At 41.1% G+C, this 19,296-nt stretch overlaps 1 protein-coding gene across 1 annotated transcript; it reads left to right on the top strand.

The window, feature by feature from the left end:
- Positions 1-873: 873 nt before the first annotated feature.
- LOC135698841 (sphingomyelin phosphodiesterase 4) lies at positions 874-19,293 on the top strand. Its single transcript, XM_065218983.1, has 7 exons — positions 874-973; positions 1,047-1,141; positions 1,203-1,425; positions 1,494-1,596; positions 1,655-1,886; positions 1,955-3,092; positions 18,672-19,293. The coding sequence occupies exons 1-7, from the start codon at positions 959-961 to the stop codon at positions 19,287-19,289; spliced, it is 2,424 nt and encodes an 807-aa protein (XP_065075055.1). The 5' UTR covers positions 874-958; the 3' UTR covers positions 19,290-19,293.
- Positions 19,294-19,296: the final 3 nt, after the last annotated feature.

Genomic DNA, 19,296 nt, shown 5'->3' with positions numbered 1-19,296 from the left:
TGAAAAGGTTTGCGCTGCAGCCTCAACGTCATCTGGATCAAGGATGTTCTCCCATACCATGCTAGACAATACATCTATGATGCTAAGGTGGCCAGCTTTACGGAAGTCATAAGAAACCGTAGCAGTATAGTCGCCAAAATCACGCACGAGTTTGTCCTCAACAGTGACAATTAGAGGAGGGTGATGTGGAACTAGCTTAGTTAGTGCACAAGGAGCCGAGGAAATTGATGAAGCCCTGTCCTATGTGCTCACGAAGCAGAGCTCCAAACTACGACCATTTCCATTAACTACATGGTTAATTTGAGAAAGCGTCGCTGCCCTGTAGTTGTCGAGAAGGCTAATAGCTCCTGCGTGAAATGTATAGAGCTATCAGGATCTGGATACAGGAATCCGCTATGAGATGGACTCCACGAAACGCCTCCCTAATAAAAAATGACCATACACGAACGATAACCCTAATGTTTGAACTATTCCAAAAATGGTTTGGATGATACCCCGAACACGTCGTTAAGCAAATTAACCATAACATTTTTATTAGGGCTGGCAGATTGAAGTCACCAAAAATGAATATCTCATCATGACCAGTTTTGGCTCTGCTTTGATTCATCAATTATTCTATGTAAATTTTATGATTTTAGTCGTTTCAGGTATACTTTATTATTTAGTTATTGAAAATCGAATTTAGATATTAAAAAGAAGAAAATCTGAAAAAATGGGAGCGATGCTCGATATTTTCCCTCGATTTTCCACATCGGCTCACCCCTCAGCAGCAGCTCTGCTATTTTTCACTAGACGACAACTGTCAAAAACGAAAGCAAAGCGGCAAGCCGGGAAACGGAAAACACAGCAGATGTTAATTTTTCCTGAGATTTTCGATGAAATTCAGTGAAATTCAGTTGCAAAATATACTTGAAGATCATATTTTATCCCGGAATACCACAGTTCATTTCACACGACAATGGATTCCACCGGCGTAAGTACATAATGTTTCAAGTTAGAATCATAACCACTGTTCCCATTTTGTTTACGTTTTCTCCTATGTGTAGGCATTTATTCCTGTTCAGACTCGAGTCCTGGAAATCCTTAGTCTGCCGCCGATGATGCGATGTCCGGAATTGGGACTGCTGATCGATCGTGCCAGGTAAATAGTATGAAATTTCTCCAATCGAGAAAATCAGAAGAAGATGTAAGTTTCGTTTCAGTCTGAAAGAGCTGCAGGACATTTATCCAACGTTAATCAATTCGGTTTTCGGTCTGAACGGCGGTACCGGTTGGGGACTACGGGTCATGACGCGTGACACCCATCCACATGACTTCGATGTGCTGTATAATTTCTTTATTCCTATTGGGGGTCCAATGTTTAGGATGTGCTATCGTTTACTCAACGATTCCCTGAAATACGAGCTTCCAATTTCGTATCTACCGGTGAGTACTCAGGTGGTCGACAAAGGTTTAATGATTCTTGAAAATTAACCATGCTATTTTGGTTTTAGCCAAAAATGCAGCAAGTCATTGAAAGCGGACGATATTCGGCTTTTTATAGTGACATTGTTAACATTGACCCGTTTAGAAGACAAGCTGTGTCCCTGTCGTTGAGTAAGGTTTTTGAATTTGAATTTGCTTTAGGGAAATTATCTATTAATTCAACTTACAGATGCTTTCGATTACTTTATGTTCCATTTTGCCCTGCATGGAACCGTGCCACTGCAACTTCTTTATCCGGCAGCGCTGACTTTGGGAAACGAGAAGGCTAAAACGCTTTACCTTATTTTAACGGCTGAATATTTGTGTACCTTTTTGCCAAGCCATCCAGACTCCATTATCCTGCCACAAATTGTAGGTGGAACAATAAAGGTAGCTTCACCGGCTACTATACCTGTGATGACGTGAGTATTACGACTTGTATCGGCACTGAGGTTGCTTCTTATCTATACTTTTCGCTTCATCGTTCTAGGCCAACCAAGTCGCCGAAATATTTGGTCCTCTCGGCCATTCATCATCACCCTCCAGCAGCAGCATCCACGTCACATCAGCGTTCAACAAATAGCAGCTCGATCGAAGCTTCCCGAGCATATTGCTGGCGGTCCGAGAGCGTTCTTTATATATTTGTCGATTGTTGGCTACGATTGGACGTAGATGATGCCCGTGAACTCCCAAGCAATGAATTTATTCGATGTGTAAGAATTCTCGTTAAACAGTTGCATGCATTTGGAAACAGTGCGGAGCTAGATAATAGCTCCATGGCGCTTTTAAGGCAATCGGCTCAACCACTAATGAACGTTCGGATGTATGGTTTTCTGAAATCGCTGATGGCCCGCTGGCCTCTAGATAGTTCATTTTCGGACGTTCTGGAACTGTGGCTGAGCTACATTCAGCCATGGCGTTATACGTTCAACAGGGACTTGAGCAACAGCACTGAAATGCCCATAACACCACGTCACGAAAGCTTCATAGCTGAGAATTTGATTGTGTACACTCAAATATTTGTACAACTCATCCCACGGTTCGAGCGGATGGACCTAACTACCCTGAGAAACGTTCTGATGCTGTTTCGGCTGTTAAAAGTATTCAATCAAAACAATTTGGTCGAGCTGCTTTGCCAGAATGAGGCCATCATGTCATCCAATAACAACGTATCGCTAAACAATTCCACGTTCAATGTTTCAAACTCGCCGGGAAACCACTCCGGTGCATCCAATCGAAGTGTAGGAAATGCCAGCACCGGTGGACTGAATCGTTCTTTCAATTCCAGTGGTGTTGCAACGGGGGCGCCCGGTAGACCTGGTACGCCGGGAAATCGATCAACCGGGGAGCCGGCAGACGATAGCTATGTGTTTATCTTCGGCGAGCTCTTTGCGCTGGCGATCGAAGAGTTGCTGAAGAAAATTTACGTTTCCATGTCTGTTGCAAGGGAAAACTTGCGCCAGGTTCAACAGGAGAAGGCTAATCGCTACCAGGGAGTGCTCAAGTATGTGTATATGGTGATTGGATACTTTGATCACGATCCGATTTACGCCGCCATGCTGAACGATCGGCAGAAGATCCCCGATATTTTGGACGTTGCCCTGCAGTCACTGGCCAGGATGTTCCAGGTGAGTTTCCGGGAGGTTATTGGGTTGTTTGTGTTGTGGGGGATATATGTACCTGTAGGTACGCTAATTAGTGCAAGCTTCTGCAAAGAAAATCAATTATTTCTAATACCGGACTGATGAAAAAAAAACGTTGCAAAGACACACTGTTAGAAATTCCCTGCCAAAAACGGAATACGGGTCATTACATAAGCATAACCTTGTCGCTGATCAAAGCAACTCCCGATAATTTCAATCATAATCCGAGCAAGTGGTTCAAAGAAGATTCCGGAGGATTGGTTTATATCCAATATAGCGCACGTGATAAGTAAAATGATAGTGAAGCGCCTCTAGAGGGGTAGTTCCCAATTAAACTTGCTAGCTTAGCAAGTTTTTATTTTATTTTTTCAATATTATGTATTTAAGAACATTTCCTAGTCTTTTCCCTTCCCTTGGCTAGTTTTTGCGATTGTACGACTTTTCCCCGAAAACCAGTTCCCCGAAAACACTTTCCTCGATAGTTTTATCCCCGAAATACGATTCCCCGAATGAACCAGTTCCCCGAAAGGAACGTTTTCCCGAAAACTATTTCCCCGAAAGAACTAGTTCCCCGAAAGATACAATTTACACTGTGCGATCTATTTAAACATGATCCTTGGGCTTGTTACAACTTATCTATATGAAATTGAGAAAAATATCTTTGCTGAATATTGATAAACAGAACAAAGTCGTTCAACACCCTAGATAAAGTTTGTGGTTATGACTTGTTATGACATTTGGCGGTTTATCAAATTGATATCTGATTGTAATGAGCATAAAGACTGAGCTTTGATATAAAGAAGGGAAAATTGTGTCAGTTTCATCAAATCTTTCGCTGGTTAACTACTTGTATCGAACAATACCACAATACTCGCGTCACTTTTCAAATCGACCAATGTAACAAATGTAAACAAACCGAGTTAAGCGATACAAACTGTTGCTCTTCTTTCATTGTATGTCATACAAAAACATCCATCCAAATTCACTTTCATTTATTTAAGATAATCATAGGTAAAAAATTGTCCTATGTACAGTTTGAAATGATGGGTACATGATTGTTACTTCGGTCATTCGGACTGCCTAACATGATTGGTGCTCATTTTTCAAAGGCGGGGCCAATCTAAAGTTAGGTACTATACTCTGAAATCTGTGAAAGGGAATCTAGTATCATGTAGACAAAACGTCCAATGTAACACTCATTGATTATGTCATTGAGAAAAATCGTCCAATGTAACATGTCCGATGTACAACTCTAGTTGTCAAAACGTCCTATGTGGTTTTTTCTATGTTGTAGCATGAAATTCAAAGTAAAATTATGATTTTACCGTTTCTTCTGAATTTTCAACTTTATTATACACTGGCTACATTAAAAATAGTATTGCAAAATGTATTGTTTTTGAACAGTTAAATTAATAATCTGTCGAACTTCAACTTCGATTTTCTCAAAATGGTGGATATGTTACATTGGTCTATTTGAAAAGTGACGCGAGAATACACATATCAATGTGTGTCGAATTAAAGTGGACTCTACACGACTGTTTGTATTGACAATAATCGTATTGTCAATGCATTTTTTATTGACGTCAATACATCGGTATTGACAATATATCTGTATTCACATCATCAATATTATTGTCAATACTTTTAAGTATTGACAATATTTCTTACCGTGTGGGGTTCGCTTAAGACAATAGTTTGACTTTCGTTAAAACTACATGTAAAGGTCACACACTAAGATTATTTCACCGAAATCTGTGAAATTTTACCGAAATCTCAACAGCTGAACGTTCGTTAAACAGTTCGGTGATTTTTCACAGATTTCCTGTAATTTTTTACCGAATATTCTGAAATCGGTGTATGGTGTTTTCTTCTTGCTCCATACAATTTTGGATTCGGCCTATAAGGAGTCGCAAAGTGACTATAGCATGTATTGCATGGGGACGCATGGTATCTTTTATTTATTAGTATGGAGTTTTTTAACGTTTGTACCTACACACAGAAAAATTGATTTTTGTTTCAGGGCCTAATGTATTTTGTTATTGATTCAAACATATTGTATCACTATTTCAACAAAACATATTTTTGAATCAACAAAATGGTTTTTAGAATCAACAAACAGATTATTGACTCTACAACCGGTTTGTTGATTCAAAAATATTTTTCTTAGGATTAACCGAATAATATATTTGAAACAATATTAAAAATATATTAGGCCCTGAGTCAAAAATATATCCATTTGGATTTAAAAACCATTTCTCTGCGTGTATCCAACACACACACACATACATTGTATGCAATTAGCTCCATGGAACATACCAAGTTATACGTCAAATAATCAACTAAGATAAAAAGAAGGAAAAATTCTTGCAACAAACAAAATTTTCCCTTCTTTGTATCACAGCTCGTTCTTTAACGTTTTGAAGAATAAATATCTTACTAATTTATAAAACTGATATCTAATCGTAATCATATTAAAAAAACGCGCCGTTAGGGGCCATACATTAATTATGTCACGCGAAATTGAGGCAAAATTAATCAATCACAGATTTCTACACCTCCCTCCTTAGGGCGTGACATAATTTGTACATCACCCCTTATACAAAGAAGAAAAATCGTTGTTTGTTTCAAGAAATGTTCCTTCTTTGTAGCACAGCTCGTTTCTTAACGTATCGCATAATATCTACCCTAATAAAAATGTTATGGTTAATTTGCTTAACGACATGTTCTGGGTATCATCCAAACCATTTGTGGAATAGTTCACACATTTGGGTTATCGTTCGTTTATGGTAATTTTTTATTAGGGTATCTAATTGGTTTTATCAAAGAGATATCATTTTCCTTTCTTTGTATCACGGCTCGTTCTTCAATTTTATTACAATGAGATATCGCTTTGATAAATTAGTAAGATATTTATTCTTCAAAACGTTAAAGAACGAGCTGTGATACAAAGAAGGGAAAATTTTGCTTGTCGCAAGAAATTTTCCTTCTTTGAATCATAGTTCATTCTTTGACGTATAATATGGTATGATCCATGGAGCTAATTGCATACAATGTGTGTGTTTGTTTGATAGGTACGACCGTTAAAAAAAACTCCATACAAACAAAGAAAAGATATCATGCGTCCCCATGCCATACATATTAGTCACATGGCGACTCCTTATAGGGTGAATCTAAAATTGTATGGAGCACGAAGAAATCAATATGTGTTGAATAAAGACAAAAGTTTGACTTTCGTTAAAACTACATGGAAAGGTCAAAACCTGGTGAAATAGGATTACACCGATTTCAGGAGCTTGACCTTTACATTTTGTTTTAACGAAAGTCAAACTATTGTCTTTATTCGACGCACATTAATATGTTTATTGTGGTATTGTTCGATACAAGTAGTTAACCAGCGAAGACGCGCAGATTCGGGGAAACGGTACATTCGGGGAAATTATTTTCTGGGAACTGTGCCTTATATGTCTTATCTTATATGTGCTTCATTTTGATTTGGGATAAGCGTTTGAACTATGGCTCGGGATTTCCACTGTGGTGTGCTTCTATTGTGACATACCCATACGTATTTTTGTGGTGCGACATAGTGGAAACGTGAGAGCGTAATAGGAACATTTACCCTTACAATTTAAAATTAGCTAGGAAACTAACTTCAAAGTGAAGCATTTTAGTCTCTTGCAGGTGTCACCTGGGACGAACAAAGATATAATTAGTATATGTCAAAGCCAGAAGTACTTGAAACACGTTAAATTTTAGTTTAATAGCATGGGTTATGATTGTGTAGGTAGATTAGAGATTTCAGTTATTTATTAAATAAGACTAAATAATCATCAAATGAACTTCAATAAGAGAATTCAGAAAGTCAATTAACATAAGAGGTAGGACGCGGGGGGTCCGCTTAGGGAGGCAACTAGCCTTTAGAGTTGTATAATAAATCTTTCTATTTAGTATACTTGTTAATTACAGGCAATGTCAATAGCAGTCATATCTTCAATCAGGCGCTTACGAATAAGTGAAGTTCTAGGAAAGATGTGTTAAATATGTTGATAGGTTTGAAATAAGAATTAGGATTGTTGTGCTTTAGTTTTCGGTAAGGTATGATGTGTCAACTAAACCCTTTTGAGCCAATTTTCAAAAATCAAATTGATTGAGTGATTTATTGAAAGACACCTTAATTGAAACATTGCGTTGCGTTAGAAAACAGTATTCTTCTCTACCGAAAATTGACAAGTCATACATCTAACATAGTAGTAGTAACAGTGTCGCATAATCTAATCACAATTGCTGCAAATAGTGCTGAAGGGACCGGCAGAGCTGAATACGGATCAAAACTAACATAACTCTTAACACTAAAATGATCCCGGAACTAACACTGATCCATTGCACTTTTACACGCAGAAAAATGGATTTTTGTTTCAGAGCCTAATGTATTTTGTTATTGATTCAAAAATATTGTATCACTATTTCAACAAAATAGTTTTTAGAATCAACAAGCAGATTATTGACTCTACAACCGGTTTGTTGATTCAAAAATATTTTTCGTTGAATTAACCGAATAACATATTTGAAACAATATCACAAATATATTAGGCCCTGAGTCAAAAATATATTCATTTGAATTTAAAAACCATTTCTCTGTGTGTAGTTATATATTAGTTTTATTTTCCTACTGATTTATCTATGCTTCTGTCTATTGTTTGGATCAAGTACAACTAATACAGACAGTGGCACACCATTAATTGATCCACTGCTTTCGCATATGCCGGTTGCTTGCTGTGCTCTTTTGGACGGTTTTAACTTTTACGGGTTCACAGAAGTGAATACTTTTCCGAACCGAAATGGACGTTTGCTAGATCTTGTCCTGGCAAATGATTCCGCACTACCGGGCACTTCTGTTTCCTTGCCGGTCGAGCCACTGATTGATCTAGATGCCAATCATCCCGCTCTCGTCGTGTCATTTAGTTCACCTGCGCCGATTTTTTTTACGCCGTCATCTGAGTGCTACTCTTTGGACTTTCGCCGGGCCGATTATGTTGCATTGAACAATGCGCTTGCGGAAATTGATTGGCAATTTATCGAAACTGCCGCTAGCGTGAATGATGCAGTGGATTTTTTCAGTGCTGCACTGAAAGATGCTATTTTCCGCATTGTCCCAGCTCGACGACCACCGCTAAAGCCTGCATGGTCTAACCCACGCCTACGCGTGCTAAAACGTCAACACTCTGCCGCCCTCCGAAAGTATTGTAACTCTCGCTCGCCGTACTACAAACGACTGTTCAATTTTGCGAGTCGTAGTTATCGAAATTACAATCGTTTTCTCTATAATCGACACGTGAGACGCACGGAAGCGAACCTTCGCACGAATCCGAAAAGTTTTTGGTCGTTTGTCAACTCAAAACGGAAGGAATCCGGGTTGCCTTGTTCCATGTTTCTCGGCTAATAGTGAAAGAGAAAAATGCGACTTGTTTGCTCGTCATTTCAAGCAAGTGTTCAACGATTTCTCCGCTTCGCCAACACAAGTGCTGGATGCTGCTGTTGGGATGCCTCGTGATGTGTTTAGTTTCGTTATTCCGCGCATTTCAGAAGACATGGTGATAGCCGCAACTGAAGACTGAAGCTATCGTTTGCCTCCGGACCTGACGGCATTCCGTCATCAGTTCTAAAACGTTGTGTAGCCAATCTCTGCCTTCCACTTGCGAGGCTATTCAATCTCTCGGCACAGCAATGTGAGTTCCCCTGCCGCTGGACACTTTCTTATCTGTTCCCAGTGCACAAAAAAGGAGATAAACGGAATGTCATAAATTATCGTGGAATCACCTACCTGTGTGCCTGCTCAAAACTGTTCGAGATTATCATAAACGGTGCTCTGTTCGCACGCTGCAAAAATTATATCGATACAGAACAACACGGTTTCTACCCGAAGCGCTCCGTGTCCACGAACCTGGTGCAGTTCGCTTCTAACTGTCTGCGATGCATGGATTCAGGATGGCAAGTCGATACTGCGTATATGGATCTAAAAGCTGTATTTGACACGGTGGACCATAATATCTTGCTGGCCAAGCTGGAAATGCTTGGCATCTCGTCAACTGCTGTGGATTGGTTCAGATCTTACTTGGTGAATCGCTATGTACATGTCAAGATTGGCGCGTCGGAATCGGATGTTTTCTCAAACAACTCGGGAGTCCCGCAAGGCAGTAACCTAGGACCGCTACTATTTTCGATCTTTTTAAACGATGTCGCCTTGCTGATACCATCAGGATGCCGCGTTTTCTATGCAGACGATACGAAAATCTACAAAATTATTAAAAGCCTCTCGGACTGCTGGGATCTCCAGAATATGTTAGGTATTTTTGCTGACTGGTGCTCAAGAAATTTGATGAGAGTCTAAGCATAGAAAAATGTAACATTATTTCATATCACCGAAAAATTGAACCAATCAACAACTTTTTTTATATGTTCGACTTAAATGTATCAGCTGACGTGTTTCGTCAGCTTGGCCTTTTCCGTACCGTTGATCGTAACTATTTAGTTAAAGTTTTATTCATTTAGACAGTAATTGTCAGTTGAATTCTTCAATAAACAACAACAACAACAACAATACTAATCTAACTTTATGTATGCTTTATTCCCTTTTAACCCATTATCTTTATGAATGACGAATCATATGGAGCTGGAACTCAAAGAAATAACGTGATTTCAATGGACTAAGGAGAAGGAATAGAATTACTTAGAACAGGATATCAAACAAATTCAGGACCAACCCATAGCCATAAGGTTCTGCACGACCTCAGAACCGATAGTTTTTTGCATATTAACCCATGCTTTTTCATTTCTTCTACATTCTTCACCACTTTAGGTAGTTTTAGAAGGTGCAATGGCCCAGTATTTTTCTATTGGGCGCAGTTCCGGAGTGTTTGGGGGGTTCAGATCTTGCGGCACGAAATCGACATCATTCGTCTTATACCGCTCTAGCACGTCCTGATGCCAAATCCGGTCAGAAGCTCGTCAGACCGTCGTGAGCCTTCAGGAGAGGGAGAAGCCGCTTTTGAAGACACTCTTCCAAATACACCATTCATGGTGCTTGCGGTAACGAAAGGTGTACTCCGCCTTTCGCACGTACAAATCGCGTGTCTGTATCCGGAGGTTCTCGGGAACATCACACTTATCCTTAGCAGTCACATACAGGTTTCCTGGAATTTGGTTGAAGTCCTCCTTCACATATGTCTCATCATCCAGCAGTGTGGTTTCGGTAACTTCTGGTCGTACAACTTCCGGGCACGGCTTTTTGCGACCGTATTCTGTTTCTCGTTACGATTTGGGGACTTCTGAACCTTAAACGTACGTAGTCCAGCTCGAGTTTTGGTAATCTGCATGAAAGTCTTGCTCACATGCAACGTTTTAGCCATTTCGAACTGAGGCGTTCGGTTTCCGTTTACAGGCCCCAACCACGCTTTTTTTGTCTCTTTGCTTCCAATCAACAGTCAACGTTCTTCAAACCGTTTTATGATACCAGATACCGTGGAATTCGCCAATTTTTTTCCGATGGCACGATGCGACAGATCCTTATTCTCAAAGTACTCGTGTAAAACTTTTTCGCGCACGTACTGTTCTTTCGTCGCCATTTTGAAAACTTTTGCGCACCTGATGAAATCAACTCACAGAGTGTAAACAATACACATTGGGGCTTATTACGGGTGTCACATCACGGTAAAAAGTTGTCACTTGTCGTCACGGTGAAGTGATTCCCATTTGATTTGTACGGTAATCACGGCTCTTATTCTGAGTATCACTTGCTTATCACCGTGTAGTGACACCCGTAATAAGGCCCATTATCTTTACTATCGGCATTTTAAAGCAGAATTCATTTGACCCCTGTGGTTATTATTTTGTGATTTCAAATCTCTATCTCTACCGTGGTGCATTATGGACAGTGTTTTTTTTTCCTACGACCTTCCTACGACGTACATAAACGAAAATAACAGTGTATGGCGAAATAACAATCCTTTCCCTTCCCTATGACCATAAGGACGTGGTGAGCAGCATTAGCATTTATTGACCATACAAAGTAATGAACCTACGGAATATTTACACAAAAAATGTTAATCTCATCCCAAGCCCCATCATTCGGATCTATGTGCTATTTTGCTGGTTCTTGTCTATCGTGTAGTATCAACGATTCGGATCATTCGAAACAGTGTTGTTAATCGAAAACCGTACATAACGACGGCGTTAACGTCTGTAATGGTGGGTTTGCATTGCAGACGTTATTGACGGTTATCGATCAACAACCTTAATCTGAACCCAGACAACCAGAAGTCGTATAATAATGTACAGACAGTATCGTAAATTGCTACAGTTTTAGTCAAAATCGCATATACGAATGGCATACCTCGCATTATGTATAAGTTAAATCGTATAGAATGCAAATTTCCGACCGATATGCGATGACTCATTTTTCCATCGTACTGTATCACAAATTAAATCGGATTACATCGTAAGACTTTTCAAAATGAATTTGTTATTACAGATTGAATCGTATATGATGTTAAATCAACTCGTTTAAAATAAAATTAAAATATGCACGTATATGGCCTCCACTTTTGTACGTATAAGCCATTTCTTTGCATTATATACGAATTGTTTGCTTGTATATATGTTTGTATATCACGAAAACAACTTTGAATATACATGCATTCTGGCTGTCTGGGAAACGCTTGAATTTATAATAGTGGTTTGAATTAAGGAAGAACTTTATTTTGAGACTGTACAGGACGAGAGTTTGATAACGAATGAATAAAGTTTGCACTTGTTGATATCTTCAAACAAACGGGTTACTAGGGTAGTGTATCCTGATTACTTCGATCCTCAACACCCCCTCTTAATCATCCAAGCCCATTAGCGACCTCATTTCGCCCAGCTTCGAGTGCCTTTGTGAATGTATCTGCTAACTGTCCATTAGTTCCAATTGGTTCCACACGAAACGTTCCAGCCATTAAAGGGTGTCCACGATGAAATTGCCACACTATGAAATTGCTCTAACTTTTTAACCGTTGGGTAGAATTTAATGAAAATTTGGGTGGATTTAGTTCATAGTGCATTATTTACATCCTGCAAGTTTTAAAGTCCTGTGATCAAAACTCGCGGAAATGGAGTCGAAAAAACAGCTCGTGCGTGATAAAATCTTGCGCATTCATCACGAGAACAAGGATCTCTCGCATCGTTCCATCGCTAAAACGTTGGGAATCGCGAATTCCACGGTGTCGCGAGTGATTAAGCGGTTCGAGGAACGGTTGACCACCGATCGGAAGCCCAGAAGTGAAGGAAAAAGTATTCCGTACAACACCAAAAATCACAACCGCGTAGTTGGGGCCTTCAACCGAAATCCGAACGCCTCCGTTAGGGATGTGGCTAAGAAGCTGCACCTAAGCAGAAGTTTTGTCCAGAAGGCCAAAACTAAGGCTGGGCTTCGAACGTTCAAGGTACAAAAGGCCCCTAATCGCGACGAGAAGCAGAACAAGTCCGCCAAAACCCGTGCCAGGAAGTTGTACCTCAACATGCTGACGAAAGTTGAATGCTGCATCATGGACGACGAAACATATGTGAAGGCCGACTTCAAACAGATCCCCGGCAACCTGTTTTTCACGGCCAAGGATAAGTTCAGCGTTCCGGAGCATGTCCGCACTCAGAAGATGTCCAAATTTGCGTAGAAATTCCTGGTTTGGCAAGCCATCTGCACGTGCGGGAAGCGGAGTGCACCTTTCGTGACCCAGGACACGATGAACGGACAGGTGTACATAAAAGAGTGCCTCCAGAAGCGGCTGCTTCCTCTCCTGAAGGCCCACAACGTCCCAACAATCTTCTGGCCGGATTTGGCCTCATGCCACTACTCCAAGGACGTGCTGAAGTGGTATGCGGACAATAAGGTCAATTTCGTGCCGAAAATGTTCAACCCTCCCAACACTCCGGAGCTCCGCCCCATCGAGAAGTACTGGGCGATTATGAAGCAGCACCTTCTTAAACGACCTAAGGTAGTGAAGACAGTCGAGGAGCTGAAGAGAGTATGGGTTTACATACAAAAAACGGTTGATTCACAGGTTGTGCAGAATCTTATGGCCGGGGTTAAGGCCAAGGTGCGGGCATTTGCGTATGGACTGTAAATAAAATACGAGTAAAATGTTAAAATGAAGTTTAATAGTTATTTCTCAATCCCTGAAAATTTGATGGCAATCGGATGAAAACTCGAATTTTGCGAATCAATTTTGTGTGTGGCAATTTCATCGTGGACACCCTTTACATGGTCCCGCAAAAAAGGTGTGCTTGATATCAATGTACTTAGAAGGTTTACATTCAGTATTACTTGTCTTCGTATATTGTGAATGGTTCTTCTGCTTGCAGTACACCTAAGTCCTCCCTTCAGCCAGATTCCTTCGAATGTTGTAGCGCTTAGTGCCACGTACTCAGCCTCTCTTGATGACATGGCCACAGTTTGCTGTTTTCTGCTTGCCCAACTGACGGTACAGCCGTAGACTTTGAAAAGGTATCCGCTTATTGAATCTGCAATCTGCACCTGCATATCCGGTCAACACTGATGCGTCATGCTCGCGGCGAAACAACAATCTCGATGACTTGGTTCCCTTTAAGTATCTAACAATCTTTTCCAGAGCTTGCCAGTAGCATAAGGTACATCATACTGCCAAGCAGCTCGCGGTAGGGTTGATCAGTACCACAGCTCAATTCGGAAAATGCAAGGCCCTTCTCCATCAGAATTTTCACAGGGTTGCACTTTTCCATTCCAAATTTCGTCCAAATAAATCCTTTTTCTCGATCATAGCCAATTTGAATGCCAAGGAAATGCCTAACTTCTCCGCAATCTGACATCTTGAATTTCAGCGACAATGTTTGCTTCAGTTGATCCATCATAGCAATGTTGTCTCCCATAAGGAGTAGATCATCCATGTACACAATCACGTAGAGTATTTCGTCTCGGCTCACCCTGGTGTACAAACAGTAGTCGTGCTTGGAACGGACGAAGTTCAACTTCTTGTTCCAGCATCGAGGACTTTGCTTAAGGTCATAATGCACACAACCATCTACGTCCTGAACTGCTTGGACAACAGAATACACGAAATAACACTTTTTGTTTGATTCAAAGTGTTTTTATGTTACTTCATACGCGAAGTTAACGATTTTCAGAGTTGGTTGGAAATGCTAACATGAAGCTTTAGTGTGATGATTTATTAGCTAGAGAATGATCTTTAGAAGAGGGTAGGTGGATGGTTCCGTTAGAGTACGGCAGTATGAAAATTGAATAGAAGTTGAAAATTAGCGAAGGGCCATTAAAGCGACAGTTTTTCAAGATAGACGCACATTTTTGCCTAACCCGTACGATGTACGTTTTGTTTACCAGCTGAATCTTTATCATTGACGAAAAAATGAATGAGATTTTGACGAAGGTTTTTTGAAGATCAAGTCTGTCAGTGACTATATGAAGAACAATTTTGTCAATATCGTGCTAAAGTCTGTCAATGGCAATGACAAATCTCAGCACTGCTCTACACATCCTCTCTTAGTTCACCATATAGGAAAGCAGTTTTGACATCAAGTTGATGGACGTGTAACTTCTTCTGAACCGACACTGCAAGTGCTGTCCTGCTGTGGTGCTCAGCTTTGCTACTGGACCATACGTTTCAGCATAGTACACGCCAGCCTTCAGTAGGAATCCTTTAGCGACCAAGCGAGCTTTGTAGTGAATAGTGTTGCCTAATTCGTCTACTGTCGTCAAACGTTATTGTAGTGCAAGAAATCCAGTTCATCATTCACAGCTTTCAAACATAATGTCTTGTCAGCTCGACCGGAGATCTCATCGAACGTAGTTGGAACATCTATTAGGGAGATTGGGCAGCAGAAACCGTTTCTGTTCCAGCTAACATCGTATCGGGCGCTCCCGTTCGCAAGATCTCGTAGAAGTTTAAACGGAACTTGATCTACATTCAAAGCACGAAGGGAGCGCAGTTTTTGAAGCTTCACTAAGTGTCATCTTCTTGTGGTCTGCAGGGCATGTATACGTAGAAAATAATCCTTTAACTAAAAATCCCTTAACTTACCAGGGAGCTTGCGCTTCCGTTCGCGGTGGCTCGTGGTCGCCGTGTCATGGTTATGACCAGGATCTAGATGCGAATGGAGCGCGGCCGGTGTGTTGGAAGCAGTATCTGGGTCGACATCCTCTAGACCATCTGATTCGACATCTTCATTTGATTCTTCCCCCTCTTGCTCGAATCTTCTAGTGTCTGATAGATTTGCTGCAACACCAGCATCCGCTGCTTCTGTGTTATCGTAAGAAGCCACAAAAAAGGTGGGCTCGGGGTCTGCGTTCATCTTGGACATAAACGGAAAATTGTCTTCGTCAAATTTTACGTCTCGTGCTACAAACAAGCTCTGGGTCTTCATACCAACAATCAATACGAAACTAACGATTTTTAATTGGCTCACCACTTTAGTAGCCTATTGGTCCCAAGCAAACGATTAACGTACCCTATTCTAGTTGAAATTCTATTACTACACTATGTTTGTTTTGATTCGCTATGAAAGTTTGACAGATAACATCAGGGGTGTGTGGATTCATGCAGAACATGCAGGGGTGAGTGAAATAGCTTGGGACTGCTTGGGACCGTTGTTCTGGTACTGAGTGAGCCAAAAATAATAATGATTTTCTTCGGGACTCAGTGGTCTTAGAGTTACCTCTATGTTCATACTCCACAGCCTGTACCCTTAAGGTGCGTAGCTGATCATTACTGACAACTGACTGTTCGAATCTAGCTTTTTCCGCAGCTGAGTGGGAACCCATGCGTATGCCTTGCAGCCAAACACTCTGAGCTTCGTCATATCAGGCTTCTGATTCGTCCACATCTCGATAGAAGTTTTGCTTTCCGAAACAGCATTGGTCGGACTTCGGTTCATGAGATAGACCCCAGCTAGTGCAGCTTCATTCCACATACGTTTCGGTGCCTTGGATTCGATCAGCATCATACGAACTTTCGCGGTTAACGTCCGATAGGATCTCTCGGCGACTCCATGCTGCTGCATAGAATCGTGCCTGGTCCTTTGAGCATTATTCTCTGTCCTGATCCACGGTAACTTCGAGATTCGGTGGCCCGTTGCAGCTGAAACCATCGTTTCGAATCTTCTCGAATACCTCTGACTTCTTTTGTATTGTGAAAATTACTGCGATGTGTGTGAAATCATCAATGAAAGAAACGATGTACCGAGAACCATCCCAAGCTTTTGGCGTAATCGGTCCACAAACATCGGAGTGCACGCGTTCTAATAGTCTTTCAGATCTTACTCGTGTGCCGTTGAATGGTTCTCGGCACTGCCACCCGAGAACACAATTATCACAAAAATCAAGTTAACCTTGTCATACATGATACCATTGCCGTTAGTTTACACCGATTTTGTACCCCGAAGTGACCTAGCCTGCGGTGCCACAATGCTCCAGGAAAACGTCTAGCTTGTAGAAATCCTACAATCTCACCATTGAGGTTCATCTCAGCTGATTTATCTCCAAACGACAGCTTGACACCTTTTTCGTCGATAGAAGAATCGCTCGCATTTCGGTGCATAGAAAACGTTGTCTATGATGGTACACTGAATACCGAGACTGTTGATTTTGACGATTTTTCCTTTGTGCCAAGTTGTTATTGACTAGTCGTCTTTTGCAACACATATAATGACGGGATTCTTCATCCTGTCAAGAGATTCGTAATATCCCTTCTGCTTCATTAGGTGATCACTAGCTCACCACGCATGAACGCAACAGCCTTTCCACCACTTGCTGCATTCGCTTCCGCATGAATCTTACTTCTGCAGTCCTTAGCCATATGTACTTTATTGTGACAGCGCTTGCATTTACCTGTGAACTTCCGTGGTTTCTGTTTGGTTCCAACAAACAGGGATGGCTTCTCTTTGTGCTCATCGGTCATTTGGTCAAATTCCTTCATTTCTTCTGCCAACAATCTCTCTCGAACAGCATCAAGGGTCAACTTGTCTTCATCACGGTTCTCCAACGCTGTGACGTAGCATTCCGGGAGGGCTACGAACAGCTGCGAAATCAGATTACTTTCTTCTAGTTTTGCTCCTGCTAACTTCAGTATCCGAATAATCTCGTCGATCACCTTTTCGTGGTACGTTACGGGATGTAAGATCTACCACCGATTCCTAGTCTAGACTACTTCAAACTAGGGGAACAGGATTTTTCAGTAATCAAAGGAACACATCTTAGTCCTTGTTACTTTATATGCCTTGTTGATAGTGATAAGTCCTCGTGTTGCCTGGACCGAGGATGATCTTGAAACAAGGACAAAATGAGTTAGACTTCATCTATGTGATTCCTAATCTTCTAATCGTTGTTCCCTAGTTTGAAGTGGTTAAGACTAGGGTTCTGATGCATGGTCACTATCGGTGTCATTCTTTAATTTAGTTGCTAAGGAACCCAATTTTGACTAACAAAGGGGCGCGCCTTTCGAGGGTGTTTCAACACTCCGAAGGGTATAAATAGCGGGACCTTTCAATTAGAATCGATTCCTTGCCATGAAGGCAAGAATGACAACTGTATCAAAACCGAATACTTCATAATTTCTCAATAGTGATGAAGTAATACGACATGCACTAAACTAAGGACACGGAATATACTACAATAGATCAAATTACTGGTCGCAGTAGTTTTATGTCCCGAACAGAGGAAAAAAAAGTCTCGTCGAAAGTCGTCAAATGGTCCTTGATTGATGTATCTTCGGTTTTTCTCAGCTTTGCGAGTTGCTTTCGAATAAGCGTTTGCGATGAAACCGACTTCTTGGCGTAGATTCCTTCCATAGTGCATATTTCCAAATTTCTTTGGCCGTTTCTTTTTAACGAATCACATCCAGTAAATCATCGTCGATGAAGGAGATGATCACATTCGTTGTCTTTCCATCTAACTCTTGAAACTTCGCTGCTTCAGCCGCTACTGTTGGTGCGTCTTTCTTTACCGTATCCAGCTATCCCGCCTACTTCAGGAGTCCAATTCTCGAATCCGGTACCGGAGAACTGCGGGATCTCGTTGATCAATTCTCTGTGTATATCGCCCATAACCTCATTAATTTATAACAGTGGTTTGAATTAAGGAAGAACTATATTTTGAGTCGGTACAGGACGAGAGTTTGATAACGAATGAATAAAGTTTGCACTTGTTGATATCTTCAAACAAACATGTTCCTAGGGTAGAGCTCCTGATTACTTCGATCTTCAACAGAAACAACCGGATATTATAGAGATATGGGATCGTTTGGATTTTGTTCCTGAAAATTCGGCAAATTCAAAAGAAGTCCAAGCTACGCCAAGTATCACGTAAAACGATGTGTTTCAGAACGTGTTTTCACATCCGAAACAAATACAGAAATCTTCGAAACCTCTCGGGATTTTTTTTTTTAAGAAAAACTGTCTATGGTGCGTTTGCTGAAAATCCCCTAATGAGCTTCTGTTCAATTTCCAAAAGTATCTAATTCAATCTACGATCTACGTTTTCACTTGCAGATCCCCCTTACCGAGGAGTTCTTCGAAGGTGAAAGTATGCAAATAGATCCATCTTTTATAGCCGAAAACACCGTCAACGCCTCCTGGAACTCGTCGATGAATTCCACTCTCTCCGGTCAATCGTTTTCGCTGACACCTCAACAAATGAAGCTACGAAAAAACACGCTTCGCTACACCGGTGACCCAGCCCTGCTCCCAATAGCTAGTACCGAATTCACCTTTTTGGTTCGCTTCCTCCACCAACTGTCGAGTAAAGTGAACCTAATGTTCGGAGGAGAGATGAATGACCTGTGGAATAGAAACGACCTGTGGGGTAAACTGAGCCGTCAAGTACTGAGCCCTCCGATGGTTGCCCAAACCTTCGATAAATCGCAAGGGGTTTGTATGCTAAAACAGGACCATCTTGGCCCCCGGTTATGTCTGAGGGTGCTCGCCTCATACAAATCGTCGTTTGTGATATTCTGCTCGTTTCTGCTCGGATATTTGTTGTTCAACGCACCGAGCTACGGATTCATGCTGCTGCTTTCTGCCGCATTCGTTTACTTGCTTATCAAATCGTTGGTCTGCGATCTGTTTGAAGTGCGAACCGAACCCAGGGTCATCAATAGAACAGGTTAGTTGAATT

The sequence above is a fragment of the Ochlerotatus camptorhynchus genome, unplaced genomic scaffold (genome assembly GCF_037179485.1).
Source record: "Ochlerotatus camptorhynchus isolate MF236.1 unplaced genomic scaffold, CSIRO-AGI_Acam_v1.1 ptg000096l, whole genome shotgun sequence".
In the NCBI taxonomy this organism is placed as follows: domain Eukaryota; kingdom Metazoa; phylum Arthropoda; class Insecta; order Diptera; family Culicidae; genus Ochlerotatus; species Ochlerotatus camptorhynchus.
The sequence above is the reverse complement of the archived record's forward strand: the minus strand, read 5'-3'. Positions and strand labels throughout refer to the sequence as shown.

Excerpts from the sequence above, each read along its gene's own strand:
- LOC135698841 (XM_065218983.1), top strand. Across the intron at positions 1,426-1,493 it reads TTCCAATTTCGTATCTACCG|CCAAAAATGCAGCAAGTCAT; the intron begins GTGAGTACTCAG and ends TTTTGGTTTTAG. Across the intron at positions 3,093-18,671 it reads CACTGGCCAGGATGTTCCAG|ATCCCCCTTACCGAGGAGTT; the intron begins GTGAGTTTCCGG and ends TTTCACTTGCAG.